The following is a 27,795-nucleotide window of genomic DNA, read 5'->3' as shown; positions in this document are numbered from 1 at the left end:
AGCGATGCTTGGGCAGCCGCTACGCAGCGGGGGTTTCTGGAGAGGGTCCTCTGTTCCCTCCTCTGCAGGAGCAGCAGCACCAGCAGGAACGACAGCAACGCGGGGCTCCTCTAGTTCGGCTACTGCAGTTCGGCCCCGCGTACAGCAGCTGAAGCACGAGGTTGTTCATGTGACTGATCCTAAGACCTTCTTCTGCGGCGTATGTTCTCTCCCGATGGCTCAGACTTACAGAACAGTAGGGGAGCACAAACCCATACATCCTAACCCCTAGAATTCCATTGCCTCAAACATAAATTACCAGAGACACGCAAACCCTAAACGTTCATCGCTTCCTGATCTCCCAGGCCCTGTAGCCAAAGTTAAATCCAAAGTTAAATGTTTGCAGATGCAGCAACAGCAGCAAATCTAGAAGAAAGGAAGGTTCTGTGTAGATGTTTTTCATGGGGTTCCCGAGGGTTTACGGTTTGTGGTTGCTTTGATTCTGCAGCTCCCTTGCCTCCACTTGGCTTGCAGATCTTGTATGGAACAGATGATCCCTGCAGGGCAATGTCGTGTGTACGTACGGAGTGCTGCTGCTAGTGCATTCTTTGTTGCTGCTGTGCTTGCTGCCGCAGCTGCGGCATCCGCACTTGCTGCTGTGTCAGCATTCGTGTGTGCACCTTTGTGCTGCTACTGATGCTGGTGCAGCGCTTCTTTCTGTGTGCATGTGTGCTGCTACGTTTACTGCAGATGCAGCAGGCCCCTCAGAGGCGCTGAAGAGATTGGGGCATCTGTGACCCTGTACTCCTGCAAGTACAGCGGGTGCTGCTGCTGCTTCCTGTCGGAAGCTGCTGTGCACTACCACCAGCAGCAGCACGGCTTAGAGAAGCAGCTGGCCTTCATGGACGCTGCTGCTGCTGGGGCTGCCACAGGGCTAGCAGCAGCAACAGACACAAGCGCTTTCATTGCTGCTCTGGAGGCGAAGGGAGACGTAACGCCTCTACAAGAGCAGCAACCGTCCCTCCATGCAGGTATGTCTGCAGTGGAGGACCAACAGCATCAGCAGCAACAACAGCAGGAGCCACCACTGGCAGCGCCAGCCCCGATATCGCAGCAGCAGCCACATACATGGCAACAGCAGCAGCTGCAACACCAAACAGTGCAGCCACTGCAGCAGCAGGCGCAAATGCCACAGCAGCACACCCAAGCAGCACAGCAGTTGCTGTTTCCACCGCCCCAGCAGCATGATGTGGCACACATAAAGGCCCAGCAACAGCATTATCAACAGCAAATGCCACAGCAACAACAAGTGCAGCAGCAGCAAATACAGCAACAGCAAATCCAACAGCAGCAGCAAATTCCGCACCCTCAAATGATGCAGACGCTTCAGCAGCAGCCGCTGCAGCAGGCAGTGCAGCAGCAGCAGCCTGCGGCAGCAGCCTGGCCAACAGGCGCGTCAGCAGATGGAACTGCTGCTGCCGGCAGTGCTGCTGCTGGCGGGGCTGCTGGTGCTACAGCTGCCCCTCTGACGCCTGGTGCTGCAGCAGCACGGGCACCGTTGCAGCTTCAGCTGTCTTTGAGTGAGCAGCAGCAGCTGCAGCAGCATCTGCAGCCGCAGCCCCAAGAGGAGGAGGAGGACAATCTGGATGACTTTTTGTAGCTGTGGCGGTACTTATTTTGTTTAAATGCTACACTCCGGTGTCTCTGTTACTCGCTAGCTGTAGTGTCTGTACACCATGGAGCGGCAGGCTCCGAGCAGCATTAGTACCATTTGCTAGGCAACACGCGAGTCAGACGGGCACGAACAGAGACAGAGGGAAGTAGAGATGTAAGCAGAAATACAAAGGGACGCAGGGGGCATTCGGAACAAACACAAAAACGCAAAACAGAGACGGGAAGGAACGCCCGAAGGGCGATGCAGGCAGACGGCCCCACAGGCGGAAACAGAGAGACAAACCAGAAGAAAGGAGAGTGGCAAAATCAGAGACACAGTGAGAGGCCTACACAACCTGGCCCTCAGTAATCTCATGCATGGCAATCCAATGGTGCAGCAGCAACAGCTAAGCAACAGCATCTTCCTGCAGGTGTCGCTGCCACTGGTGCTTTCGTGTGGAGCGCTTCTCCAATAACCTTAACATATGATAGTTTCTGGAGCAGCTGTCGCTGCACTTTCAGCAGCTGCGGCTGCAACAGCCGCTGCTTTGAAAGAAGCACCACCTGCCGCAGGTTTGGCAGATGGTGCTTCACTAAACACATACAGCAGCCCCTGAAGTAAGGCAGTTTGCACTGCTGCTAGGGATTTGCTGAATGCTCACAAGTCCAGGTCGACAGTAGAGTCCCCAACTGCTGCTGCTGCTGCTTCCTGCTGCTCCCGCTGTCGCTGCTTGACCAGATGCAACCGCTGCTGGACTTCCTGTGCTGTCAACCCAGGAAGAGGATCTGGCAAGAAAGAGGGGAGGGCTGGGGAGGCACGCAGCTTGCTGCAACAAACCCCACACACAGGTGTGTTTGCTGCTGCTGTTTCTAGATCTACCGCTCCGCAGTAGCACCTACGGTAGCACCGGCGTGTGCTCTATGTACTCTAAAAGAACTGGATGCATAGAATCCCACACCCCCAGTTTTTCACTACATCAAGAACCAAAACAGTAGCAGCGGCAGTGGCAGTAGCAATGACAGCAGCAAAGTACCGCAAGAACTCAATCTTCTGCTGCTTGCCCTCAAGGCCGACCCAGTCAAACCACAGCACCCTCCGCACCTCCCAGCCGAGGTCGCTCAAAACTCTACAGAAGAAGCAGTTTTATTCACAGCAAACAAATACGGGATAGTCGAAGCAAACGGAAACGCACAGAAAACAGGGACAGAAAGGAGCACAAGCAAACAACAACACAAAGGAAATGAACATATGCAAATGATGGAAGCAACGGACCGCGGCTAACGAAAATATGAATAAGAATAATATAAGCAAATGACAGCGGTGATGAGAGGGTCTAGTTTATGGGATTTCATCTGGACCAGATTAAACTGTAGGCTAACTACGTTAAAAGCTCTCAGCAGCAGCAACACCAGGTACCTGTGCTGGAGTTTAACTGCCTCTGTGTACTGCGTTGAGTTGGTGTAGAACGCTGCGGGTCCGTCTACGAAGATACACCGTCTTCTGTCACCTGCCTCTCCAATGTCAATCCAGAAACAGCCCCAGCTAACATCAGGAGACGACAGCAGCAGCAGTAAGCGCAATGCATGCAAAATGCAGCAGGAACTTCACAAACACCAGCCCAAGCCGGCAAAATCAAGCGGTAACGGCAGCAGCACACCCGGTACCATGGGCAACAGCAGCATGAGCAGCAGTAACAGCAGCAGCGGCTTCTCACTGAAAGGTATTGCGGTGAGCGATTCCAAGAGCAGCCAGACAGTCCGATACCTCCCAGTGAAGCGGAGACGGACGTCGAATCGGATGGAGAATTCGGCGCAGGCTGCAGCAGCGTAGCAGCAGGGGGGACAGCAAGTACAGGAAAAACTAACAGCAGCAGCACAATCCTCAGCACCAGCAGAACCAACAGGTGCTGCAGCTTCTACCAGCGAAGGAGCGTTGCTGTATGGCATTAGAGCATGCTTCCAAGATCCGTGTACATGAGAGCAGTGAACAGCATGAGGACTGCTGTTTACTTCGCTCCTGTAGATGGAGGGATATGGATCAACGGCTTAACCCCAAACCCCAAACCCTATTCTGCGGAGAGTATGCCGTGCCTGAGTCTCGCATAAAATTGTCTAACTTTGCGCGGGACAGCGGCCCAAGTCTCCGGATGAAGAACTCGAAGGGCTACAGCCGTCTGAAGTGCCTTCTCCAAATGAGGGGGACGGGCACAAATGAATATCCTGAAGAAGCAGCAGCAACACGCCTCGGGGAACAGCGCGAGCAGCAGTAGAGCCGATGCGCCTCAAGCAGAAGCAGCAACATACCCAACAGCAGGAAGCACACAGCTCAGGCAGCGGCAACAATACTGCCCAAACAGCAGTAGTAGCAGCATGATTCCTCAAGCAGCAGCACAAGCAGGCAGCAGCACCATATCCAGCAGTAGCAGAATCCCCATTACCGGCAAGAATATCAGCACGCGCGGCCATAAAAGTGCTTGATTCAATTCTCTGGTGTGTGGACTGCCAAACACAACCTGGTAGCTACAGAGTAAACCCCACTAATAAAATACCAAGGCAATAAACCCTCCCTTCTCTCTAAACACCAGTCCTGATGCATTGCAGCATACTTTGAAAACCGCTCCATGACAAAAGTCTGCAGGGGTTGCGTGTACAGCCCAATGACAGCAAGAGGATGCATGCTATTCCGAAAATCCAGAGCAGAGGCATCTTTAAGAGCTGGCAACAGCACAGAGCTCAGTCGCTCTCGCAGCGAAGGAGGACAAACACCCTGAAGAGACGAGCAGAAGACAGATACACTTGGCGCGCGTGCAAAGTGTGGAAGGAGGCAAGAGCGAAGCTGTAAAGCACAACGCCAGGCATACAGCTGCCAAGGAGGAGACAAACTTGCAGCACCAAACGGCCGCAAAAGAACACTCCTGCTTCTGCTCAGGCGACAACAAAAGGCATTACGAGAGCCTCACCAACTTTGCGAGGCCCACTGCCACTTTTATGAGGTCGCCTGGTCTCATGTGTGCGGCCTTCAACACTGTCTCCTGTCCCACCTGTGAATACACCCTGCAACGACTAATGCAACACGATGGGGAAAAGGCTGAAGAAATCCACCAACCTGATGTTGGTTGTGTCTGTGTTGAACACGAAAACTAGGCCGAGCAGGATTCGAACCCACGACCACCCGGTCCGTAGCCGGGCATTCTATCCAACTGAACTATCGGCCTAAGGTGACCCCCAAGCCTTAAATACTAAAGCCTCATGCCTAATCTCTCAACGCCAACGCCCCAACCCCAAACCGAGAACCGTAGAGGCCGCAAGATAGTGATCGTGGAAACGAATAAGCCCTATGCCGGTAGAGCCGTCACGCCCTTACTTCTGTAAGAGCGGACACTTCTCTAATGGCCACTCTGCTGAGAGCCCAAGGGACAGTCATGAGGGAGTGAGAAGCGAAATCCTCGAGGGATGAAACGGCGTAGCGAAGGAGACAGGCGTACAGAGGTGGGTCTAGGAACCTGGCTTTGCCGAAGCTGTGGCGCATGCATGCAGAAACAGCAAACAGTGAACAAGATGCAAAGTAGGGAAGAAAAACCACCTCCAAGCAAGCATACACATATTAACCCACGACGGCAAGGACAGAACACGCAGACAGGCAGAAAATAGACAACACGTCTGGCAAGCACAGCTAAACAAAGACACGGACAAACGGCAGTGAGCTTCGGCTCCCAAACGGAAGCCTTAAACCCTAAACGCTGAACCCTGAACCCATGCGCATGGTGAAGAGACGCAGAGTAAGTCACTAAACCCTTGAGACAAGCTCGGTGTGTCAGCGCTGGCCAAACGATGCATGTAGCGATCCCCAAAACCAAGCCGTAAATCCTGGATCCTAGACCCTCACCCATAAAAGAGGTATCCAAGCTGTTGGGGGGTGCAGGTGTCCGCAACTTGCTGCGCTCGCCGTGAGAAGTTGAACCTAAGGGCATACCCTAAACAGTAAACCGTAACGTGGCCTAGTAGTCACCCACTTGGATTAGAGGCAAATCAAGTGCTGGCAGCCGCGAGTCCGAAGCCCTCACCCTTGCCTAGACCGTAAACGTTAAATCTTTTAAGTAGTACACACACCAGAACCGAATCACTACACTCTAAGCCCTCACCAGAGTGCCACGTCGTGTTTGCGCAGAGTTGCTGCTTTCTGTACAGCGGCGGCGAGGTAGGCTGGGCTCATATCTGCCGTGTCTGCGTGAAGGGAGACTCTCTGAGGCAACCAGTACTGGCGTACTCTGAAGAAAACAAAATGCAGCACACCCTCAATGACAGCTTATAGCTGTGCAGGTAGACTGATAGCGAGTGCAGCTAGCTACCCGGTGCAAAAAGCTATCTATCAAGAGTCAGTGGGGGACGTTAACAGTTATCTAGGCACTTAGTGAAAAGATCTAAATAGTCAGCTAGAGCGGCAAATTCCTGCACGTCAAACGCACTCGGATAGGATTCCTTTTCCCACTGAAGCGGCACTGACAGACAGGCAATTAACACCAACGCTGCAGACTAGCTATCTGGGAAGACTCCTACCTGTGCTGCGACCAACTGCGGAATCGCTTGTGCATGCGCCGCCCTTTGTACCGGAGACGAGTTTCTGCAGCAATAGCTGACTTCAGAAGCCGGTCGCGCGGCCTCAATTGACCCATCGTAGAGACACAATCCTAGATCCTAAACCCTGATGCGTCGTGGAGGCGCTGTTGGCTGGCCGAACACCGCAAAGAAGAAAGCAAGATCCGGTGGAAGTCTGCGGATGGTGCAGGCGTTCCTGAAGAATTTGATGCAACAACTGCAGCAGCTGCTGCAGCTGCAGCTGCCGCAGCAGTTGCTGCTGCACCCCCACCACTGTAGAAGTCCCAAAGGAAGCACGAATTGTGGAATCTAGCAAACCTCCTCTAGAGGTTACCCACTGGAGACACTTCTGGGCAAGTGGGCAGCAGCAAGGGTCTCACTCTGCTGCTCCCCCTCCTCCGTTTGCTCCTGCTTCTGCTCCCTCGCTTGCTGCTGCTGCTGGATGTGCCGCTGTTGCCGCTGCAGTTGCTGCCGCTTTTCCACACCTGCAGCTGTTGCCAATGAATAAGCTGAGCAGCTGGACAAGACGAAGCGGGTGTATCTGAGTTCAAGCGTTACCAGGTGAAGTGACAATGTGTGAAGGAGAAGTGCTCAAATGTTTCTTCTGGGCAGAATTTAAGGTCTGAAACCCTCTCCCCCCAAGTGAGCCTATGCTGTTGCTGCATTAGCATCATTAGAGAGCACGGCACTTCCGTTAATACGAAAGGACAATATACTACAAGGAATTAAAAGCGAATAAAGAACATAATATGTATTGAGCTTCTGCGTAGCAATATGCGAGCCAATGCCTCTGACCGATATTGCCCGCTGGGGCTGTCGGTTTCGATCCTTCCGTTACCTGTCAGGTACACGGAGGTCTTGTTGTTGTTCGAAACAGCAACAACTTGCACAAAACGCAAATTTGTTTACTGCTCACGTGATGAAAACAATTCTTTATGCTGTACAGCAAGTTTGCCGTTGTTCACCGCGGAGTATTCCAAACTGTGCTTGAGTTGTTGCGTGAGGTCTAAGGAGTGCTGAAGCTGGAGTTTTGATGCAGAAGAGAGGCGTTGTGATTTTCATTGATAGTCAGAGATGGCTTAAAATCCCTCAAGACCCCCTTTTTGTAGTCGTTGCCAACAAGTTCGCCGGTACTAAAGAGACAAGGCTTGGTGTGGTTGGTGCTTAAACTTCGGGTTTATGCTTCCTATTGGATTCGGTGCTTGGTTATTTGTCTTGGTGTCGCTATTTTTATTGTTTTTTTGGTGTTGGAATGAAGTTGTTTGTGCGTTTGTGTGTGTGTGTGTGTGTGTGTGTGTGTGTATTGTGCCGTTGTTGCTGTTTAGTTCTCTGTCTTGATGTTGGTACATCGCCTTTGTTTAGTTGCGTTTGCCTGTTGCATGCGAGGCGGCAGATTTCTAGGGCTGCTGATAAACATTTGTTGTTTCTATATATATTAACTAAGTAGTTCATGATGAGGTAATGAAGTGATTTAGCATCAAGATACAGGAATAAAGAAGTTGTTGGTAGGGTTGTATAGAGGAGTTAAGAACAGGACACTGAACTATGAAGTTGATAACAATAGACTGAACTAAATAACTGACAATATTCTGGTAATTAAGGACTTCGCCCCAGGCTTCCTCCACTTGCTCACCATTGTTTTCACTGTCGGGTCCACTACACAGTCTAATAAAGACGGCAGAGGCAGGGGCTTCTCGTACACTTTTCATGACTAGACTAAGTAGTTCATGGCATATTGAACTAACGGGTCAATAACAGAGTTGAGGACTGAAAAACCGTGGCCATGGCCAGAAGTTGCGGAATTTTCAAAACAAGTAGGACAGTAGTTGTGCAACTCGCATCTGGGCTGTTCTCGCGCAAATTCCACGGGTTCTGATTGCAGCAACGCATAGCCAGGATGTTCTAAATTGCAACATCTGCTGCAGTATCTCCAGCCGAGAAGCAGCACAATGTGCATGCTTTCAGGCATGAGTAGAACGCTTTTCGGTGTATACACGTATTCCTTTCTCAGCAGTTAGCCTTTAATTAGGCCTGCATTACCCACTAACAGACGGGCAATATAGACGCTTGAAGGGGTGTTGCAGACCCTTTTCTGGGTTGCTTCAAACAGACGTGTATCAACTAGCGTGAGCTCCAACGACCTCCTGCGCTGCTGGAATTCACGTTGCTTGGATCCTTTGCTCTGTTGCAAATTCTCCTCCCTGCAGGTTTGCAGGTCTGAGCAGATCCCCACTTGCTGAATTCCCCTTTCCCAAGGGTGTTGCTTCTGTCTTAAACTGTGGATGCAGTTTCTGCGTTTGGTGGCAGAAGGGCGCGCACTAACGTAGACTGGTGCCTTAGGTTTAAAGGTGACTAAGCATATACTTCAAATCCGTTTTGTTTGCTGCATAGAGCTGAACATCACCATCATCTCGTACATGGTCTGCCTGATTTGGTGTCGTGCGCATTACTGCCTACCTGTCTGCACAGAGGGCCAATGCTATGTCTAGCAACTGCCCGCGCCCACAGTGTATGCATAAAGAAGGTGCTAACACTGTTGTAGTTACTTTGCAATGGAAGATTGTGCAGCAAGGAGTGCTGCAACTCAAGGTGGTCGAAGTAGGTTCTTGAGGAGCACTCTTTAATACAGACTTTTGACTCGAATGCAGCTCACCAATGTCCTTAGCTGATACCGAAAACTACCGTTTCTGCCACACTACAAACCACATACATTAGCACTTGGCTTCACACGGGTTTAACACTGATTTTGTATGTGCCTATTTGTCGTGTTATGTGTCAGGGTCATCTCTCACGGCATACGTAGTGTCTTCTTTTCCTTCATTAAGGGCGGCGGACTTGAAAATTTTCCACCTTCCGTACCTTAAGAAGGTAGTTCACAACCGGCTCCTACAACTCACAACAACCTGGTGATAGAACAAGGCAGAGCCTATCCTTTGAGACGCAAGTTTGAAGCATTCCCTTATCCTGTAAAATCCCATCCGTAGCCCTCAAGCCCTCAGGCGTCCATGTTCAAGGTGATCCAATTGTACTAAATGCACGCTTTTCAGCATAGCTCGGGGTTTTACTGAATTACATGCTTAACGGGTGTCTGCGTAAGAAGGAGGTAATCATGGTGTCAGCGCGACTAACTGAACCGCAAATATAATCTACAACAAATGCGAAAGGTATAACGCGGCCTGCTGCAGCTCTCCCATTCCAAAGAGATGCATAGAACAGCAAGTCAAGGCAACCGCTACTCCCCTGTTATGACGATTAAATTCGACAAGTGTACTCAAATTTGCGCAAAGTTCGCTTAAAATGACCGCAAAACTCAACCTGCCACACGGCGCTGCACATGCGCTGTGGATGCAACACTAGTTAGGGATGGCGCTGGAGGAAGGGGCAGCGTCCTCGGGTCTAGTTGGAACAAAAATATTAAAAGGTTAGGACTAAATTAATTGAATTTTGGTATATTCTATATTATTTGGTGGAGAGGAAAAGTCGGGTCTAGCTTGCATGCGATCGCGATCTTCCACCACTGCCACCGACTCGGGACTCAGCGGCTGCCAGTGATGCGTTTCCTTTCCATTCGATGAGCAGTGCTTCTACTTCGCCTATATTTAATGTTCAATATAATTAATAAGTCTGAAGGGCGAGACATGAAGGCGACGTTGCTGAGCATACAGCAGAAGGAAGCCTTCTGGTTGTGCTAGCAGCCACTTTCTTCCTCATCCGACTGGCACACGAAGGTGGCATTCATCGGCCTTGCAAAAGCATAGCAAGTTGAAATTATTTCCATAACTGAAAAAATCAAGGGAAGGCAGAGTCCGATTTCAAACGACTATTATGTTCGGGTTTCTGGGCCGACTGGTGTGTCTGGCGCACTAGCCGGTTCAACCTGATGCATTTTTTCCCTGTATTTTGGCTTTTGTTCACCTATACGAATTTATAACCACTCAAGTGCCAGTGAAAATACGCAGGAAGGTCGCCGGATTGCCTGGCTGTCCAACGCACTGCAACAGATACATTTGCGTTTTGATTGGGTAAAAAAACCAGAAAGAACAGTCATTGGCGGGTGATGGTGGTCTGTTCCTTTTTATCCTTGCAGTGCTCCAAGCACGGAAAGACTCCTCTGGAAGCGGAGTTGCGTCGCCAGCGGAATGCCCTCAAGGCCATCGACCAGTTCGTCCGCAGCATTCAGAAGTGCCTGAGGTGTACGCCTGCACCAGCAACAGCAATCTTAGGCGTTTGCAGCACCACAATAACGTTCGCTGCAGTTTCACACATCGTAATTCATGCACACAATTCTCCTGAAGGTCACAGACAAGCGTGTGCAAACAAACCCCGCGTGATGTTTTGTACAGATTGGGACAGGAGCGGGAAGTCACTGCGGAGTGGGATCACCGGGTACTTCTACGACAAGCCAGCCTACCAGAGGCCAGTTGAAGAAATAACCTCCGCTTTGGTGAGCAGTAATGACGTTAACATCACTTTAGCCGGTGAATGTTAGACAATGAATGCCCAAAAAATGTGTAACTGATTTTAGATCGTGGGTATTGACAGGAGTACAGCCTAATCATGCGCAGCTCGCTTCCTCTTGTGCCTTTTTCGACTTCCTCAGGACTCATTGAGGACAATTTCTACGTCGGTAGTAAGCAGAATTCACTAGAGTAGGCATGCCTTCAGACGTATATTGCATTTTGTTGCAACTGCAGCGGATTTATGGCTGCAGCATAAGATTACATAAATCAGAAGCATTATAAGTGCACTTAATGCGTTCCAGCGTAAGAATATTTAAACTGCTCCAACAGAACAGTATTTCGGCTGTTCCAACAGAAGAGTCTTTCGCGTGTTGTAATCCGGACTGCGATGATGTGGGTTGTGTGACGACGTACAGAAGCCGCAACTGGAACTGATCAAGAAGGCAAATACAGATGCTGCAAAGTCGATAGCTAAGGTTGAGGTATAATAACCATTACATAAAAGCAGCACAAGCACATTCGTACCATTCTGTTGTGTTTGGCATATTGCCTTTCATTCATACCAACCCCCCTCCACTCCTGCACTCCAAATGTTAGCAGTTTCCTCACCGGACACCAAGCTTACGCTTCTCCGCATACTTCCGTCTGCGTGTTTTGCCGGTTGCTTGATACTTTTCTGCTGATCTATCCTGCAGAAGGCGAGCCGGATCAAGAAGGATGCAGAAAAGAAGCTACTAAAGAAAGAAGCGGTGAGGAGCTGCAGCACCATGGACTACTCCGTTGTCATAAATTTTTGCGCGGTTGAGAAAACTCTTTTTTATATTGTGAACTTCATTAGTGGTTATCAAGGGCGACTGACAGCTCTGCAGAAGCACCGCGGAACCAGTGCACCATGGAATGCCTGGCCGTCGTTTTTCGTTTTCCATAAAAAATCACAACTACACCGAACGTTTCTGCCTCAGGGTTTAAGAAAGCTGCAACAGAAGGCAGAAAGCGGGAAGGACCCGCAGGCTGCCCAGAAGGTGAAAAATGTCCGTGAGACACAACCTGCCATCTACACAAGTTGGGAGCAGTCACATTTGCATGTGCGACCTCTTCCTGTTTAACACGCTATTAGTGCCCTGAGAAAGCTGAAATGAAAACAAACCTTTGTGTGTTTTGTGGTGTGCTCTGATTCTGACAGGCCGAAGATGAAGTGCAAGTGGCGCGCAATCGTCTACAAATGGCCGAGGCAGAACTTGCGTGCGAACGAATTTCCCTGCACTTTCACTGCAGCCGAAAATGCTGTTTTGATTTGATAACCATCTAGAATACCGATTGCATAATTATGTCATTAATAAAGACGAATGTTGGCTGCTGCAGGAGAGAGATGCAACAAACAATGAACGGCAGTGCCCCAGAAGCCGCCATGCAAGTTGCACGGGTCAGTAATAAGAAAGCAGCATATTTCTTTTTGTTTCTCCCTCATGCTCATTCGAATCCATCACATAATAGTAATACGTGACCCTCATGCGCATCATCGTTTTTTTTTTCTGTCGTTTTTTTCATGGGCTTCTTGCTCTTTGCGCTTACGGATGAATCACAGTGTGCAACAATAACCATTAGGAGTCTTAATCGTTGTTTCATCGTTAGTCGTGTCCTTGCATCCGGGTGTGTACGTTTCCTGAACAAATGACTTCCTTCTTAAGAGGTAACTTTCTGTCATGGGGAGGCTGTGAATGTTGAGTGCCTTGGTATGGGTTCACCGTGCGCAGGCTGTGGAAGCGATGATTCTCTTCTTGGCCGGTTCCGGAGTGGACGTGGCGGCTGTGCGGGCCTCCATTCGTTTGCTGGAAGAGACTCAATACCTCTCTCCTCTTGCGCACCCTGGACAATGCTCGCAGCAGCTGGTGCAGCAGCAGTCTGTAACCAGCAAGTCAGACAGGCTGCAACAGGCCAACAGCCCGCGAAGCACCAGTCCAGCCGAGCCTATGAAAAGAACAACTTCGCAAGCATCGCGCCCGCCTAGCCCGTCAGAGCATGACTCACAGCAGCAAACCCCAAGGCAGCCCGTCACAAAGGGAGAGAGTCACCAACAACTCGCAGCAACTACGTCAATAGGAAACCTTAACGACGCAAATCGACTCCAGGCGTCGAACACAAACCCCTTCGCCTCCGATTGATTGGCTTGCGTGAGACGAACATTGTCAACCCAAGGGGTTCGAGGCCCCCAAGCGCCCCTTTACTTGTTCGTAATGAGCTCATGGATGCACGAGCTGCTTGTGGAATATGCGTGCATGCACATATTCCTTATGAAGCAACGGTGGTTGGTGGGCAGTAACGAGAAAGGGAGGCAAATGGCCTTACACCCAGCAGGTAAGGAATTGAGTATCGACTGGAGGGAATATGGATATATTCTTCTCTGGAATTTCCTTTTGCGGAATTGCCGGAGGAAGGGCTCCAAAGGAAGACCCCTCTATGGTCTCGGAACCCTCCCTCCTGCACCTCAATGGTGGAACTTGAACAGCCTTAGTGATGATCGTAACGACAGCAGCAGTTCGCTAATATAGCTGCTGCTGCTGCTTCCTAAACACTTCCGATCTGAAGCTCAGCTTGAGGCCGTCTCCCTGAGGTGGCCGTTTGGCCAGTCAGAAGAAATTCCTCAGGGCCGGCACAGCCCGCATGCTGCTTTTCCCCTGGAAACCTAAACTTAAGCTTTTCTGAACTTTAAGTTCAGAGACACCTGCCCGGTGCTGGAAAGCTGGAAGAAAATATTTGTAAGTATTTGCATAAGCTCCAGTTAAGGGCGGCTGTAACTACGTCGTGGGGCAGTTTGGGTCCATACCCGGTGTAGAGATATGAATATTGAAAAGGTTTTCCTTTAGTATATGTATTGAAGAGTACATATATCATAATGACGCCCGGTGGTAGCAAGTATGTTCCTGATATCTGGTTGGGTCGACCAGGGCAACTACGACGGCTCAAACAAAAAACACATAACACACGCCTTCAGCACCCCACAGTGCCACCAGCAGTGGAATGTCTGGCAGCAAACTGGTTTAAATACACTCAGGGGTGCCTGCCGTGGCAGGCGCAAATGGGAGCCCCTGGAAAAGCGCATCGTTTGCTCAGCACAGGCAGCGCTCCACAAGATCGGTGGACGCCAACGAACCATCACCCCGGGCCCACACGGGGTTGGTCGAAGTCTGAATAAGAGAACAGCAACAGCCAACAACAGAAGCAGCGCATACATGGGGAAATCACACACATGCATTGTGCGGCAAGCCGGCATAGTGTGCGTCCCGCTCCTGCTGCAGATGACCTTCCCCCCCGACCGCACTGCTGTGTGCAATCGTGCTGCAGCAATCTAAACTCCACTCATAAAAGCCAATATATAATTGAGCATGCATACACATTAAGCATGCATAGTCCTGTAGTGGGAGGAACGTAAGCGCTGGAAGCTAGGACAAGCAAAGACCGATGACTTACGTTCCGATAGGGAGGCCAAGTGTTTGTTGAATTTCTCCATTCGCTGTCTGTGAGTCAGCTGCAGCTGCTTCTTAATTCTCTCTGCCTCTCTCGCCTTTCGCGCCAAATAAAATGCCTTCTGAGCCCGGGTCCACTTAGGATTTACCTCTGCCAGCAGCGCCTCCACGTCCGCTGCTGCAGAAGGAACGACAACAGCAGCAACGCATCCCCAAACCCTTGCAGAAAAGGCAAATTACGAACACACTGTCTGCAAAGTCTTCTTAATGAGCAGCAACAAAAGGATACACATGCAAATGCACCGAGTGTACTATGCACTGGAGAAGGCAAACACTCGAAAAGCTGCTCAGTAATGTGGTATTGGAAGCCCTGTGCAGGTTGAAACACGGAGGGGATCGAAAAAAAGGGACAAATACTGACGGGATGCCGATGCTCTGGAGGCTTCTCCGCTGCGACTGCGGCTATCTGCATCCTTTTCTGCATCGTCTTCTTCGTTTTCTTTCCTTTCCTTCCCATGTACTTCTTTATCGGGCGTCTCTACAGATCCAGCTCCTCCGTCTTGAGACACTCCAGCAGGGGACTCGTCCCCTGCTGAGGATTTGTTTGAGCCGGAGTTCAACAAAACGCCTGGCTGCTGCTTACCCTCTCGAACAGCTGCTGCTGCAGCAATTGCCTCAGGATCATTTGCAAGTTCTGGGGGGAGATCAGCTACTGCTGGTCCCCCAGCGTCTTCGTCCTTGCTGGCTTTGTTCTTTTTCTTCTTCTTCCGTCGCTTGTCGTCCGCCACAAGCGCCTCGCTGTTGCGCTTAAAGCGCAGAGCACCTCGAACTGCCGTATCAAAGCTCGACATATCCGTGGAGAAGAAATAAAGAAGAAAGAGTAAACAGAAAGAAAGTCAGACTAGCAGAGTGTCTGAGGGAAAGGCAGAGAGGGAACCCTGGCGGGAGAGGCTGTTCCCGCGATTTGTCGATTAAAAAATATTATTTTCTCCTTTCACCTCTTCAGTGTTGCTCAGCGCTTTCAGCGTATCCAAGGAGGAAGATCAGGAGCAGCACAATAACCCCTGTGCAGCAGAAAAACAAAACCCAGTAGTACCATCTGTCCTTCATGTCCAGCATGCCATATTCGTTGGCATCCACCAACGAAATACACGACAAGTGTTCAAAACAAATCATAGTTTATGAAGGCAAGGGCAAAGTATTCAAAAGAAAGGATAGCTTATGAAGACAAAGACAAGGCAGAGTTCAGGAACAAAACGCTCAGTGTCCCCCACGTGTACCATGTTTGCACACCCTAAAATCCACAATGAGCCACTATAAGAAGGTTGCTAAATAAATACAACTCACCTACAATGTTCGTTGCAAGGTAAACTTCGTACTCCATTGTTCTCTGGACGGTAGAAATTAAAGCGATCTAGCCTACGCAGGATAGCAACGAGTGCGCCAGCGTTTTACTCAAACGGATAATTTCTCAGATACCATTTTCCCACAATCATACGTATAAATTGCTTTTGCAATTCAATGGTTGCGAGGATCCTGGGAATTTCTGAAATCCAGATCGACAATTGCTCCGCTCGGGGCTGCAGACTGAATGCATGCAGTGGCCTCACGGGCTTACCGTGCGGCCAACTTCGTCTGTTGTTACAGAGGAATATGGAGGAATTACCCCATTACTAGCTTACAGAACATTCATGTCTTCCTTCTTCAGCAGACTTGACATCCCAACAGCAGCTGCTTTTAGGGGAGCTCACGGTGGCACAGTAACGAAGTCACTAAATACTGCGGTAATGTGCCACCGTGGACTCCCCTATTTAGAGTCTTGTACTGGATTTCCACTATCCTACAAAATCCTTAAAAAGTACTGACACCAGTAGCATTGAAGTTAATGGTAATTATACAGGTGTTGCAGTACGTGCGGTGGTATTGAAGTCGCAGCTATACGCAGGCTCTAATCAACAGCTGGCGTAGAACCTAGACGCGAATAAATGCAATATTTAGACGTGTTTCGTGTGGTACATTCTGCATAGATGCAGTGTACAAGGTGCTTATTTCCGAATATGCATGCATTCATGCTTATCTGTACGCTGGCCAGTCGAAGCAATACAGCGATGGAGTTCCTGCAGTGGTCTCAACAATGTGGGAGACGATGCTGTCCATGCAAGTAACCGGCCGTGTTTCTAGGCTCAGGATGCCTAGACACAGGAGTTGAGCGGCATAGTTGGTCTGAAGATGATACATTGGCTTCTATAACAAGTGCGTTATGTGCCTATCGATTGACAACTGCTGAACAGTTCTTTGGGGCGTTACAGAGTGCACCGAACGTTTTCAGACGCTCCCCCATGCGGGTATGCCTTGCAACAGGAGTTGTAACAGCGAGGTTTGCTGCAACTGAGAATGGGCCATCTCTTCAACCCACCATTATTTGCTGTTATGTGGAGGCGTGCTCGAGAACTGCAATGCAGCTGCATTTTTCGAAGGCAATGAGGGAAGCCTCCTATCAGCGGTTCCAGCAACTTTTGAATTTTGTATGGTATGGAAGAGAGTAAACGGCGTCCCAGCCGCGGTGGAGCACTGGCTGTGTCATGAATGTTTCCAAAATCCATGCACTCTGTTGCGATGTTCTTGCCATCACTGCGATTCTAAGTGAATTGACCTCGTGTCAATCCGAGGTGCAGCGGAAGATGAGACAGCTGAATATAGAGCTCTCAGGAACATTCTATACCAAGTACTTGACGCCCATCAGGGAACCCACTGAACGCTTCATACGCGCTTTTGGTTCCACACCAAAATCCAACTCCATCGCCTCCTCTCTACAAGATATGCTAATGAAGGACCAAGAGAACGTTTGCACAAAAGGCGAGAAGGGAAGCGTTTACAGCGTCATTAGCCAGCTGATATGTTACACAGTACTCACTTCCCCTGCCTTCACGCAATCATTCACGAACAACCCTTGCTAGTGATACGACGGTTGAAATAATGCTATCGCAGCAAGTCGACAATTCAAGGTGGGTTTCAATAATCCATTCATATTCTACTATACAAAAAACAAAGGCCAAACCGCCAGTTGCTCTCTGGACGCACGGGATCTCCTAACACCTACCTCGTACTACCGCAATCCGTGCACCCTGTAACACGTGAACGGAGTAAATTCAGTTTTTATGGCTTTACTTTAGACTTTTCTTACATATAATAATCAAAACAATCACCAAATGTCCACCTCCCCGTGTGAAACGGTGTGTCTGAGGTTGGCATGCATCTACACTCTCGTCTACGGGATGGCTCTAGATGGCCATGTTCAAGCCTTTCCTACAGTACTAGTGCATGCATCAAAAAGGGCTTTGGAACGCCTACATGTGGAGATGCCGTGCAGCACGCGTCACCGTCGAAAGGCTACAGCTCACGGCAGCTGGCCTCCTCTGCTCACAGCCCCAGGCCGTTGTGCTGTTCTGTACAGGAAATCGGGTGAGTGCAGTAGAGGTAAGTTGCTTGTGAAAACACTATTCTCTTCGAACTACACTGCAACTCTCGGGAAGCCATTACTTCACTTGTAACGGTAACGCTGCAACGAGTGTGCCATTCAAGCTGCTGGAGAAGTCCTCTTTTGGGTCATCATCTGAACCCTAATCTAAGAGAGTGGTTTTACAGGTGCAGAAGAATCTGAAATGTGTATGAGCCGCTGAGGCAGGCCCTCTATTACCAGAGAGGATTCGCATGCAGTGCGTCGCCTGCTAGGCAGCGAACTGCAAGATATAAAAAAAGCCCCGTTGTCCTATTTAGTCTATCGAAATCAATAAAAAAACCAAATACTTTAGATGTTTTTGAAATGAGGCGAAAGGAATTGTGAGACACCCAGACCTTCCAGACTCCGCAACGCCGCCGGTGGGTGGCTGGATGCCGCTCGCTGTTTCTGATCTGCTTGTTGTATCCGTTGCTTCAAGCCGTTGCAGTAGAAGCTTTAGTTGTAATTAGAGGATCTGCTTTGAAATACGACTCAGATAAATCTCTTATTCACCGCACGGGTATGTACTACTTGACCTGCGTATATACTGGATGCGCTGCTGCTGCCTCATGCAATTTTCCTTTTTCTTACGTGGATATGTGTTTTTTTCGTGTGACTCTAAGCTGTTTGATGTTTTCTTGATGTTTTTCTTGAGTATATTTTCTTATAATGTACATTTTGTGGGCTGGAAGATGCAAGGACGCACAAATCGCCCGTCCATTCCCTCCTTGCGCACAGCACTTCGCATTATCGTCCTTTGTTTCTTTGATTATATGTTCACTCTTTCTATTTTCCTCCTTTTATTTGGTCTAAACCCAAAACAAGGAGAAGAAGGTTCAGTTGCCTCACGGGCTAGAAGAGACGGCCGCACCGGCATTGGCTCTCCCAGTATATAGGCAGTTTGCCTTCCAGCTCGTCTTTACTTCTCAGCTGGCATTTGCCAGCTTACGGCGTTGTATGGGTTTTAAAGCAGTTGCGAATAGTGAACAGAAAGGCAGCGGATTGCCGGTACTTTCCGGTTAAATCTCCCTGCAGATCTGCGGGAGAAAGCGAAGGGGCTGGGAAGATACACGTGCAGTGGAGAATCCGTGACCGGTTTAGATTGTTTGCATGTATTTGCTCGTGCGCTTGGTGTGCATCGTATTGATGGATATTGTGTATCTCGTATTTTCTAGGGGTGCACGGTCGTCGTGAACAGCTGGCGCGCATTCTTCTCTGGCGCCCAGAACGTGAGGTGCATGCATCGAGCCTTTTTTTTTTCTGCTTTCTTCAGAAATCACATCGCCTTGAACTCGCCGAAGTCGTCTCTCTCTTCTTTCAAGATGGAGGCTTTTAATTTCACAGGGGCGTCGGCCGTACCCGCCCGGTCTCTGTTGGATTTCACGCCTCTTAGTGCTCCTCAAAAGCGACATGTTTCGAGGATATATGCGGCTCTGACGGTCAATGTGTTGCTTACAGCAGTTGGGGTGTACGGGCAGCTCAAGTGGATTAGCCTCCCTCCCTTCCTCTCCCTAATGCTTTCCATCGGCTGCGTCATGGGTCTCACCTACTCGTCTCAGAAGGCGCATGCAGAGTCGCAAGTGAGCGAGCAAACTGCGTGTGTATTCTTGTGTACAACGAGGGTGTATGTGTAGAGGCAGCTCTGCCTGCCCTGATACACAGAAGCGTGTTCTGTATAGCGTGTAGGGTTTGGGATTGAGTGGTGGTGGAGTGGTGGAAACGGGAGTGGCTTCGGGTTGGTCTGGGTCCAGCTCTCCTTAATGCATTGTGTGTTTTGATGCAGATGCTGACCAAGGAACGCGCTGTCTACTTTGGGGGCTTTGGGGTCTTGAACGGGATGCTGGCAGCAAACTATTTGCATGCAGTTCACTTCTATGTTGGGCCGCAAGTCATTCCCGCCGCCTTCTTTGCCTCTGTCGCCATCTTCTTTTGCTTTTCCGCAGCAGCGCTCGTTGCCAAGCAAAGGCAGGCCCTTCACACCACTTCACTTCTGTTTGGGTTGAGGTTTTAGGATCTTGCATTGGGGGCTGGGTGGCCGAGGACAGCGGACTTTGTTTTGGGGTCTAGTGGGGGCTTCCAAGTTTTTGTGCTTTCTTTGGTGTGCTTGTCTTGGGGGTTGAGGGTTTAGGGTTCCTGCTTGGCTTATAGGGTATGTGGGTTGAGAACAGGGCTAATGTTATTGTTTGGGGTTTGCAAATGGGGTGTTCAGGTCATACCTGTATTTGGGATCTATTCTCGGAGCAGCGCTAACCTATCTTTCTCTTGCTTCTCTTGTCAACATCTTCTTGAGGGCTCAGCTTGTTAACAATGTGATTCTTTGGGGCGGCCTTTTCATGTACCTTGGGTGCGTTAAACCCTAAACCCTAACTTGACAAGCACACCCTAAATACCCAGCGCGGATATCCACCCTTCCAGGCAACCCTAACCCCCCTTCTCCCTCCTCTATAGTTCTAGACCGTAAACTCTGAACTCATCGGGGTGGTCTGTGGCTTTCTGTTGACGGAACATAGGTGGTTATTTGGGGCTTGGTGTTTGCTTTCAGGTTTGTGGTGTACGACACGCAGCTGGCAGTGGCCCAGTTCGACATGGGAAACAGGGACTATCTGCTGCATGCACTTCAGTTTTATGTAAATTTCCTGTCTTTGTTTTTACGTCTGGTGGCTATTCTCTCTGAGCGGCAAGAAGAAAACAACCGCAGGAAGAGAGAAAGACGGGAATAGATAAGCATCAACACCACGAGCAACAGTGGCTGCTGTTAACGCTGCTCCTGCTAGTAGTATTGTTGCAGGAGTACGGATATTATCAATAGGAACAGAAGGAAACGATGAACAGCGAAACCGGCCCTTGACGCGGGCTGAGACTCCTGGAGGCAGTGTGCCGCCAGCGCACCCCGCCGCCTAAACCCGAAGCCCTCCTGTGATCCTGGGGAGGATGCAGACCCGCAGAGGGCTGGTGAAAGTGCAGAGGTAGTTCATCTGTGTGTTGCGCTTAGCAGACGCTCTGATGAGGGTTGCTTCTGAGGTGTACCAAAAAGTTCACTGAAGTTGGCAACATCTTTTCAGGTGTACGTACACCTAAAGGGTTCGAATTTTTTTCGGAGTGCTGTAATAGAAACCCAACGTGTTTACTTTTTTGAGGTGACTGACTGGGGATGTTTTGGTTTTGCTGTGTTCCCACCAAAACCCGAAGATGATAGTTTACAGAATGGTTAGGGGTGTATCGTGTGATCATTCTGCCGCTAAACTCAACAACAAGGGGTGTGGAGAGTGCTCACCCCGCTGCGCTCCATGAACGGTGCTCTGAGGGGCCCATTGTCCACACCTCAAGCAACGGTGCAGACCTTGGACGGAACTCTACACTTTGTCTTTGTGCATGTTGCAGCCCTGGCTCGTTACCATCCTCTTGTTTCTGTCTGCACTGTTTATTTGTTACTTGTGTCTGAATGTGAATGTCGCTCTTTCCACTGCTGCTGCATGGCTTAGGGTATTATCATTAAAGCCAGAAGTAGATATGATGACTCCGCGCCAAATCCTTCAGGCTACTTCGTTTCCATTTCGTCTGTGGTTCTCATTCTGCATGATTATATGGGTGTCTCATATTTGTACATTATTTGCGGTTGTTCGTGCCATGCAAGGAAGACAGTCAGGATGAAAGAACAAATAGTTCAAATGTCAGAATTAAGGGTTTAGGGATTCCGTCTGCGACGGAAACAATGCGCCAAGGCCAGCGCTACTACTTCTGCTGCTGCTTGTGTTGTTGCTGCTCTTGCTGCATTCTGTTGCCGCTGCTCCAGCAGCAGCAGCAGCAGCAGCAGCGGCATCTGCTCCAACTATGAGTGCCTGAAATACTTAAGTGCCAGCCACTGCCAATATATCCAAATAACCAGACTAACCATGGAGCAGGCGGGGAGACAGCAGAAGTACACTTCCCGCCCAACGCGTGCGCTGAAGAGGCCCACAAGCGGCAGCAGCTGCTGCAGCAGCAACACTACAACGGCGAAAGCAAATACTAACAAAGACAGAAACAACACAAATAAACCTGCTGCAACCAGCATGCCAGGGTCCTTACTGAACCCCTGCATACGGCGAAGCGCTAACCCTCCAGCAGCTAAACGCGCCGCGGCAGGAAGAAGCTCCGGGCCCTCTGCTTCTGTGATATCAAATTCACTACTACTGCTGCTGCTGTATTGCAGCATCTGCGGTTTGGAGCAGCAACAGCAGCAGCAGCAAGAGGTGAGCTCCTGCTGGCCGCGGGAAAATGCAGCAGACGCCTCTTTAGCATCTCCAGCTGCCATTTCTGCGTTTGCTGCCGTTACCATTGCTATTGCTGCTCCTTGAGATTCTGCTGCTATGCAAAATTTTAAAGTTGCTGCAGCTGCAGCAACAATCAATCTAAGGGCGCATCAGCAAACGACTAGAGGGCCCCCAACCTCCCGGGGACCTCCTCCTGCTTTTGCGTCTGCTCTTTCTTCTTCCTTCCGACGCTGCTGCTGGTTGTCCTATACAGCTGCTGTATGCCGGTGCTGGCGTTGCTCTGCTCTCCCTACCGCTGCTGTTTCTTCTTCTGTACGCCCTATTCAGGCGATACCTTCTGTTAATGACTATGTAGATGCCGTTGTAGTTTTCGCTATTGCTGTTGCTGCTGCTGCTGTTCCTGCTGCTGTTCCTGCTGCTGGTCCTGCTGGAGCGGGAGGTGACGGGGAGAGTGCGAGAGAGTCTGCAGGGACCAGTGGACTCAAACAATGAAACAAAATGCACAGATGCACAGACAAATAAATAAATAAATTGCAAAAGACCACTGGAAACCGATGCGCCCCAACTCGGATGAGATACCCAACCCGAACGCAGCCGCGACGATCCCTCTTAATGTTTTGGGTATAGGGTTTAGCGTTCGGCGCTCCACGCAGGAGTTGCATTCCACCCCTTTGACAAACTTCAGTCTCCCGTCTGCAGCAGTAGCAGGAAGAGCAGCTGTTAGTGCTGCTGCTGCTGCTGCTGCTGCATGCAGGACGCAGCAAGCCCCCAGAGGCCCCGCGACCGCTGCTGCTGCTCACGGATGCCTAAAATCCAACAACCATACACCTTAAGCCCTACTTACTAATTTTTAAGCCCATGTCTGTATGTCTGTAGTTTGGAGGCAATGGCAAGACAAACACTTTAAGTCCCAGACCCAAATTCTACACGAACTACTCCCAGCCAAACACTGCATATATCCTTCTCATCTTACTCGAGGCCTGTAGCCTGATATCACAATAATCAACAACTCCAAGTGCAGCAGAAGTAGGAGCAGAACCAGCAGAAACTTTAGCCGTGCGGCAAGTTCAGTATGCTGAAACCGGGGCAAGTGTAGCAACTGCACAGCCGCAGCAGTAGCAGCCGTAGCAGCATCAGCAGCATCAGGCGTATTTGCAGCAGCAGCACGGACACCCCGAGAGGCAGCATCTCAAACCCCAACAGCAAACGTTAGCATCAGCAGCAACAACACGGCAACATGCTGAAAGGAATCACTGTCGAGCTGCCGCCCGATGCTTCAGCTCTCCAGCGTCGCAGTCGAAAGAAGTCCCGAAAGAAGAAATCAAAAAAGGAAAAGAGCAAGAAAAAACACAAGCACAGCAGCAGCAGCAGTAGTAGTAGTAGTAGCAGTGATGAAGCAGTCATTGTGTCGCCCCCCAAAGCCGCAACAGTTCATCAGCCTGCGGCTTCAGCAGCAACAGCGGCAGCAATAGCAGCAGCTAACAGGGAAGCCGATCTTGAAGTACTTCAGAACCTTCTATCTAATCCCTTCGCCTCTTCGACATCTCCATCAGCAGCAGCAGCTTCGCCGGCAGTAGCAACAACAGCAGCACCGAAAGCAGCGGCAACACCAGGAACAGCCTTGCAGCAGGGCCGTGAGGCCCTGAAGGCGTTTATATCGGGGGAGTCCCCAAGGGGAGCCTCTGGGCCTGCTCATGCTTCAGGTGCAGCAGCAGCTGAGGAACCCGAAAGTTTGGCAGCACAGAGAGAATTAAACCCTTATTACAGAGGAGGAGGATCCGGGTTACCGCCTGAAGTGAGTATTTAGGGTTTAGGACGATAGATTATCGACGGTTTGTTTTGAGGGCATTATCTTCACGGTTGCCGCCTAGGGTATAAGGTTTAGGGTCTAACGTGTTGCTGTAGGAGTGTATGTTGCGCTGTCTGCAGGGCTCTCCAGCAGCACCGGAGCCTGTTGCTGCTTCTGCTGCATTGTCTCCTGGAGCACAGCTATGGCAGCGGCGGCAGCTAAAGCGGCTGCAGCAGCAAGCAGCAGAGGAAGGGATCCCTTTAGCTGCTGCTCTTCGGAGACACTTTGGATCCTTGACCGACGAGGCTCTTGAGGGTTTTCAGAAGGTATTGGCGCAGGAAGAGGCCCCTCGGTGGACCCAAGGCCGGGGCCGTGGGCCCCCTCGGGGGCCTCCCGCATTCCCAAGGGAGCAGAGAGAACGTCCTTCCGAGGCCACTGTTGATCGCTTTCGGAATCGTGTTAGTGATCGTGCCGAGGCGACTGGGGAACGACGAGGGGATCGTGAGTTGCTGCGGGAACGGCTGCGGGAACGCCAAGCAGCACGTGGGGATCCCTTTGCAGAGCAACAACACCAGGGGAGCCGGGTTGCTGCAGAGCGATTTGCGGGCTTGGAAGATCGTGTAAAGGATCCTGTAGAGGATCGTGTCCAAGATCGTGCCAACGATCGTGTCCAGGATCGTGTCAGCGACCGTTTCCAATATCGTGACAGCGATCGTGCCCAAGACCGTGACAGCGATCGTGCCCAAGATCGTTTTGAGGATCGTGTTGAAGATCGTGTTCGGGATCGGCGGTCCGGAGGATCGTTTGGGGGAAGGTGGCAACAGCCGAAGTCGCGAACAGTCTCTGAGTCCTCTCTTACCAAGCTGGAAAGAAAGTTGCTCCTCCTTAGCCAGCAGAAAGCACAAGAAAGCAGCAGCAACAGCAGCAGCACTGCCGATAGCAGCAGCAGCAGCAGCAAGAACTGCAACGACCGAGAGCCTTCAGATGCAAATGTACCAGAGAGCACCACTAACCGCAACGACAACAGCACCAGTAGCAGCAGCAGTAATCAGAGCACCATCACCAGCAGCAGCAGTGATGATTTGAATGCCTTGTCCGCAAAGGCACTGAAGGCTCGGCTTAGAGGAGACATCGAAACTGCCAAACAACTAGAGGCCCTCATGGCGCTGAAAAGTTTAGAAGGAAAGGGAATGAAGACTAATACTGCTGAAGCTCCGGAAGTTGTTGCTGCTACTGCTGCAGTTACAGCAGCAGCAGCATACAGGCCGCAGAGGCAGACAAAGGACAGCGAGACAGCAGGAAATGCCCCCAGAGGCGTAAAGAGAAAGACCCAGCAAGCAGAACAATCCACAGAGTCAGCTTGTTGCTGCTATTGCTGCTGCTGTTCTCTTTGTTGCTTCTGCTTCTCTGCTGCTGTTCTCGTCGCAACTTTGTTGCTGCATTTTTGCCTGTTACTGTTACTGTTGCTCGTGGGCCTGTTCTCGGTGTTGCTGTTGCTGTTCTCATTGTTGCTGCTGTACCTGTGCCTGCTGCTGTGGCTACTGGCCTTCTCCTCTGTATTGTTGCTGTTCCTCGTGTCTTCGTTGCCGCTGCTGTTTCTCGTGGTTGTAATGGTTCCCCTGCACGGGCCGCCATTGCTGCTGCCAAGCCAGTTGTCTGCTGTTATTGCTGTGTTGCTTCTGCCACGCCAGTTGCTGTTTCAGCAACTGCTGGCGTATTTGCGTGGTGCTCCTGCAACGGCTGCCGCTGCTTCTGCTTTTGTTGTTGTTGCAGTGGGGTTGGGGGAGACAGTTCGCGGAGCTTGTTGGAAATGGCTCGCGAGGAGAAAGCGTTGTCCGGCGCAGCCAACGAAAAGCAGATGAACAAACTGTTAATGACAGGTTAGCTTGTGTCTTCTTTTTCCCTGTGTGTCTCTCTTGGTTTCCCTCTATCTGTTTGTCTCTTTGTATTTACCCCCTGTTGTACTCTCGGTTTACCTCCGCTTCCCTCTCGCCTTTTCTCCAATCTCTATTTGTCTCCGCTTGTTCCTTGACACTGCTCCGTGTGTCTGCAGATCCTGGGGCAATTGAATCCATGAAGCGGAAAATGCGGCAGCAGAAGCAGAATGAAAGAAGCAATAGACTTAACCAGGCAGAGTAAACCCTAAACCCCTGATGCTGTCCCTTCTGGATAGACTGACACTTTAGATAAAGCACAGAAGCCTGTTGGGGCGAAGGAAGGGCAGAGCAGCACACCCTTAAGAAAAGTGAGACAGGGAAGCAAGCTTTCGTTGTTGTGCTGCCGCCTGCAGGACCCGCTGTCTGTGGTGCCTAGACAGCTCAGGATTTGACAGGCTCCGAGGAGAAAGTCTTCTTTCACTGTCTCCTTTCGCGTTCCTGTGCGCTCCGCCGATGAACAGAACCATCCACAAAGATCATCTTCTCATCATTCCTGTGGTAGGCGGTCTAATGATTATCTATATAGTTTTGCGAGTCTGTCTCTGGTGTGTGTCCTTTGTAACTGTGTCTCCTTGTGGATGATTTGTCTCTCATTCCCTTGCATTTGGACACCTTCCTCGTTTTTATTTTTCTGTCCTTCCCCGCTGCTCGGTTTGTGGTCTCTGCCTTTTGCCAGTGGCGGTTCCTCTGCCTTATTATTTGTGGGTTTCACAAAAGTATGCACCCACCAAATACTTAGCTAGCTCTTGTCTGTGCAGAGTTGCGCATGTTGGGATTGTGCGATTGTGGGGTCTGGTGACAGCCCCACTGTTCTGCAGTGACGGGACTTGAGGAGGAGGCATTTGAGTGCATGAGGAACTACATGAAGACGCTTGTTGCCTTCTTTGCTTCAAGAGGAGAGGCTCCACTCTTTCTGGAGACAGTTCCCAAACAGAACACAGCTGAGAAACAGCTGATTGGCCTCGGATTCCACACTGAAGTCGATGTGCTGCCACTGCCTGCAGACAGACTCCAAGAAGCTCGAGTCCGTAACCTTAGGGGGGGATTGAGGGCTGAGGTTTAGGGTTTAGAGTCGAATACCTGCAGCTATCGAAACTATGCTTAGCGATGCTTACGGGACCGGACAAAGGGTTTCTGCGTTTTTGAGGTGTATGGTTGGAGTGTTTGGGGGTTGTTTTTTCATGCATGCAGCTATACTTCAAAAAAGCTTTTTCGGAGGCTGAAGGGTTTTGGCAGAGCCATAAAACGTACATTGAAGCGAAGGGCAGGGGAGGAGTGCGGGGGACGATCCCCAAGGGCTTTCCGTACATTTATGTGGACTTCTCCTTGGGTACGCGCTTTTCCGGGACCTGGGGTTTAGGGCTTAGTGGTTGACAGTGGCTTTTACTTGAAGTATTTGGCGGGAATTTGCGCGAGAATGGTGGACCTCGAAGAGTTGCTATTGGGCTGGGACTTAGGGTCTATGGTTTAATGTTTGACGTTCGTGCGCAGAGGACGGGCTGGCGCACGTAATAGAAGACGGCGAGGAGTTCAGCAGGGCGTTTGGCCGGGAGGTGTTTTTGGGTATGTTGGAAAAGGAAAAGACAGAAAGACCTTTTAGAGATATGAGGTACGCGAAGCCTTCACTCCATCACAATTATAATAGTTCGCCCGTCCTCACCTCGAAACCCTCCAACACAAGCCTCGAACTTCCTCATGTAGCCGCCTCATTGGGTTACGGGCACCACATGCTCATTAGGGTTTTGGGGTATGCCGTGTGCAGCAATTGCCTATTGGTTTAAGCGTTTGGGGCTTAGTGTTCGGAGTGGTTTTTTTTGTAGGCTTTACAAAGAAAATGTTCAGCGGCTAAGGCGCGAGTATGCCCCTTTCGACTGGGTGCAGGTGGAGCAATGAGAAGATGCGTGACTGCAGCACAGGAGAGCCGTGCTTTCACAGGGGCCCCCTCGACACTTCAGGGGTCTCTGGCGATGTGGTAGCTGCCAAGGGTTTTGCAAGCACCGTGAATTTCCTCCATTGGTTTCTGCATATATCTCGAGGTGTGATGACCACCCCGAGATGTCTGCTTTCTCTTCTCTGGGAGTAGTTATTGCCTCACTTTTATTGTGCTTTGCTGTCTCCTTGGCGATTCGTTTGTCTCTCTTGCCCCAACGGGTTTAGATGCCTCA

General features: G+C 50.4%; 7 protein-coding genes across 7 annotated transcripts; 5 read left to right on the top strand and 2 right to left on the bottom strand.

Moving 5' to 3' along the window:
* Positions 1–4: 4 nt before the first annotated feature.
* EMWEY_00001280 (hypothetical protein, conserved) lies at positions 5–1,639 on the top strand (the record flags this gene model as incomplete). Its single annotated transcript, XM_013482635.1, has 3 exons — positions 5–199; positions 488–555; positions 730–1,639. The coding sequence occupies 3 exons, from the start codon at positions 5–7 to the stop codon at positions 1,637–1,639; spliced, it is 1,173 nt and encodes a 390-aa protein (XP_013338089.1).
* A 651-nt stretch (positions 1,640–2,290) lies between these two features.
* Positions 2,291–6,305, bottom strand: EMWEY_00001270 (hypothetical protein, conserved; the record flags this gene model as incomplete). Its single annotated transcript, XM_013482634.1, has 10 exons — positions 2,291–2,459; positions 2,667–2,759; positions 3,050–3,175; positions 3,348–3,449; positions 4,239–4,372; positions 4,593–4,673; positions 4,997–5,150; positions 5,519–5,593; positions 5,775–5,900; positions 6,190–6,305. 10 exons carry the CDS (start codon positions 6,303–6,305, stop codon positions 2,291–2,293), a joined length of 1,176 nt encoding a protein of 391 aa, XP_013338088.1.
* A 3,980-nt stretch (positions 6,306–10,285) lies between these two features.
* On the top strand, positions 10,286–12,850 carry EMWEY_00001260 (hypothetical protein, conserved; the record flags this gene model as incomplete). The annotated part of the gene is made up of 7 exons (XM_013482633.1): positions 10,286–10,421; positions 10,572–10,672; positions 11,105–11,170; positions 11,384–11,710; positions 11,872–11,930; positions 12,051–12,111; positions 12,443–12,850. 7 exons carry the CDS (start codon positions 10,286–10,288, stop codon positions 12,848–12,850), a joined length of 1,158 nt encoding a protein of 385 aa, XP_013338087.1.
* A 991-nt stretch (positions 12,851–13,841) lies between these two features.
* Positions 13,842–15,003, bottom strand: EMWEY_00001250 (hypothetical protein, conserved; the record flags this gene model as incomplete). The annotated part of the gene is made up of 3 exons (XM_013482632.1): positions 13,842–13,873; positions 14,157–14,327; positions 14,574–15,003. The coding sequence occupies 3 exons, from the start codon at positions 15,001–15,003 to the stop codon at positions 13,842–13,844; spliced, it is 633 nt and encodes a 210-aa protein (XP_013338086.1).
* A 2,508-nt stretch (positions 15,004–17,511) lies between these two features.
* On the top strand, positions 17,512–18,941 carry EMWEY_00001240 (hypothetical protein; the record flags this gene model as incomplete). Its single annotated transcript, XM_013482631.1, has 3 exons — positions 17,512–17,614; positions 18,091–18,171; positions 18,925–18,941. The coding sequence occupies 3 exons, from the start codon at positions 17,512–17,514 to the stop codon at positions 18,939–18,941; spliced, it is 201 nt and encodes a 66-aa protein (XP_013338085.1).
* A 32-nt stretch (positions 18,942–18,973) lies between these two features.
* Positions 18,974–20,371, top strand: EMWEY_00001230 (hypothetical protein, conserved; the record flags this gene model as incomplete). Its single annotated transcript, XM_013482630.1, has 4 exons — positions 18,974–19,231; positions 19,435–19,616; positions 19,861–19,995; positions 20,194–20,371. The coding sequence occupies 4 exons, from the start codon at positions 18,974–18,976 to the stop codon at positions 20,369–20,371; spliced, it is 753 nt and encodes a 250-aa protein (XP_013338084.1).
* A 2,770-nt stretch (positions 20,372–23,141) lies between these two features.
* Positions 23,142–27,523, top strand: EMWEY_00001220 (hypothetical protein, conserved; the record flags this gene model as incomplete). Its single annotated transcript, XM_013482629.1, has 9 exons — positions 23,142–23,699; positions 23,834–25,047; positions 25,467–25,573; positions 25,747–25,828; positions 25,984–26,128; positions 26,433–26,654; positions 26,822–26,960; positions 27,122–27,239; positions 27,451–27,523. 9 exons carry the CDS (start codon positions 23,142–23,144, stop codon positions 27,521–27,523), a joined length of 2,658 nt encoding a protein of 885 aa, XP_013338083.1.
* Between the last annotated feature and the right edge of the window lie 272 nt (positions 27,524–27,795).

This window comes from Eimeria maxima, genomic scaffold, assembly GCF_000499605.1.
Source record: "Eimeria maxima Weybridge genomic scaffold, Emw_scaff7, whole genome shotgun sequence".
In the NCBI taxonomy this organism is placed as follows: Eukaryota; Apicomplexa; class Conoidasida; order Eucoccidiorida; family Eimeriidae; genus Eimeria; species Eimeria maxima.
Note: the sequence above shows the minus strand (reverse complement) of the source record. Positions and strands in the feature narration are given on the sequence as shown.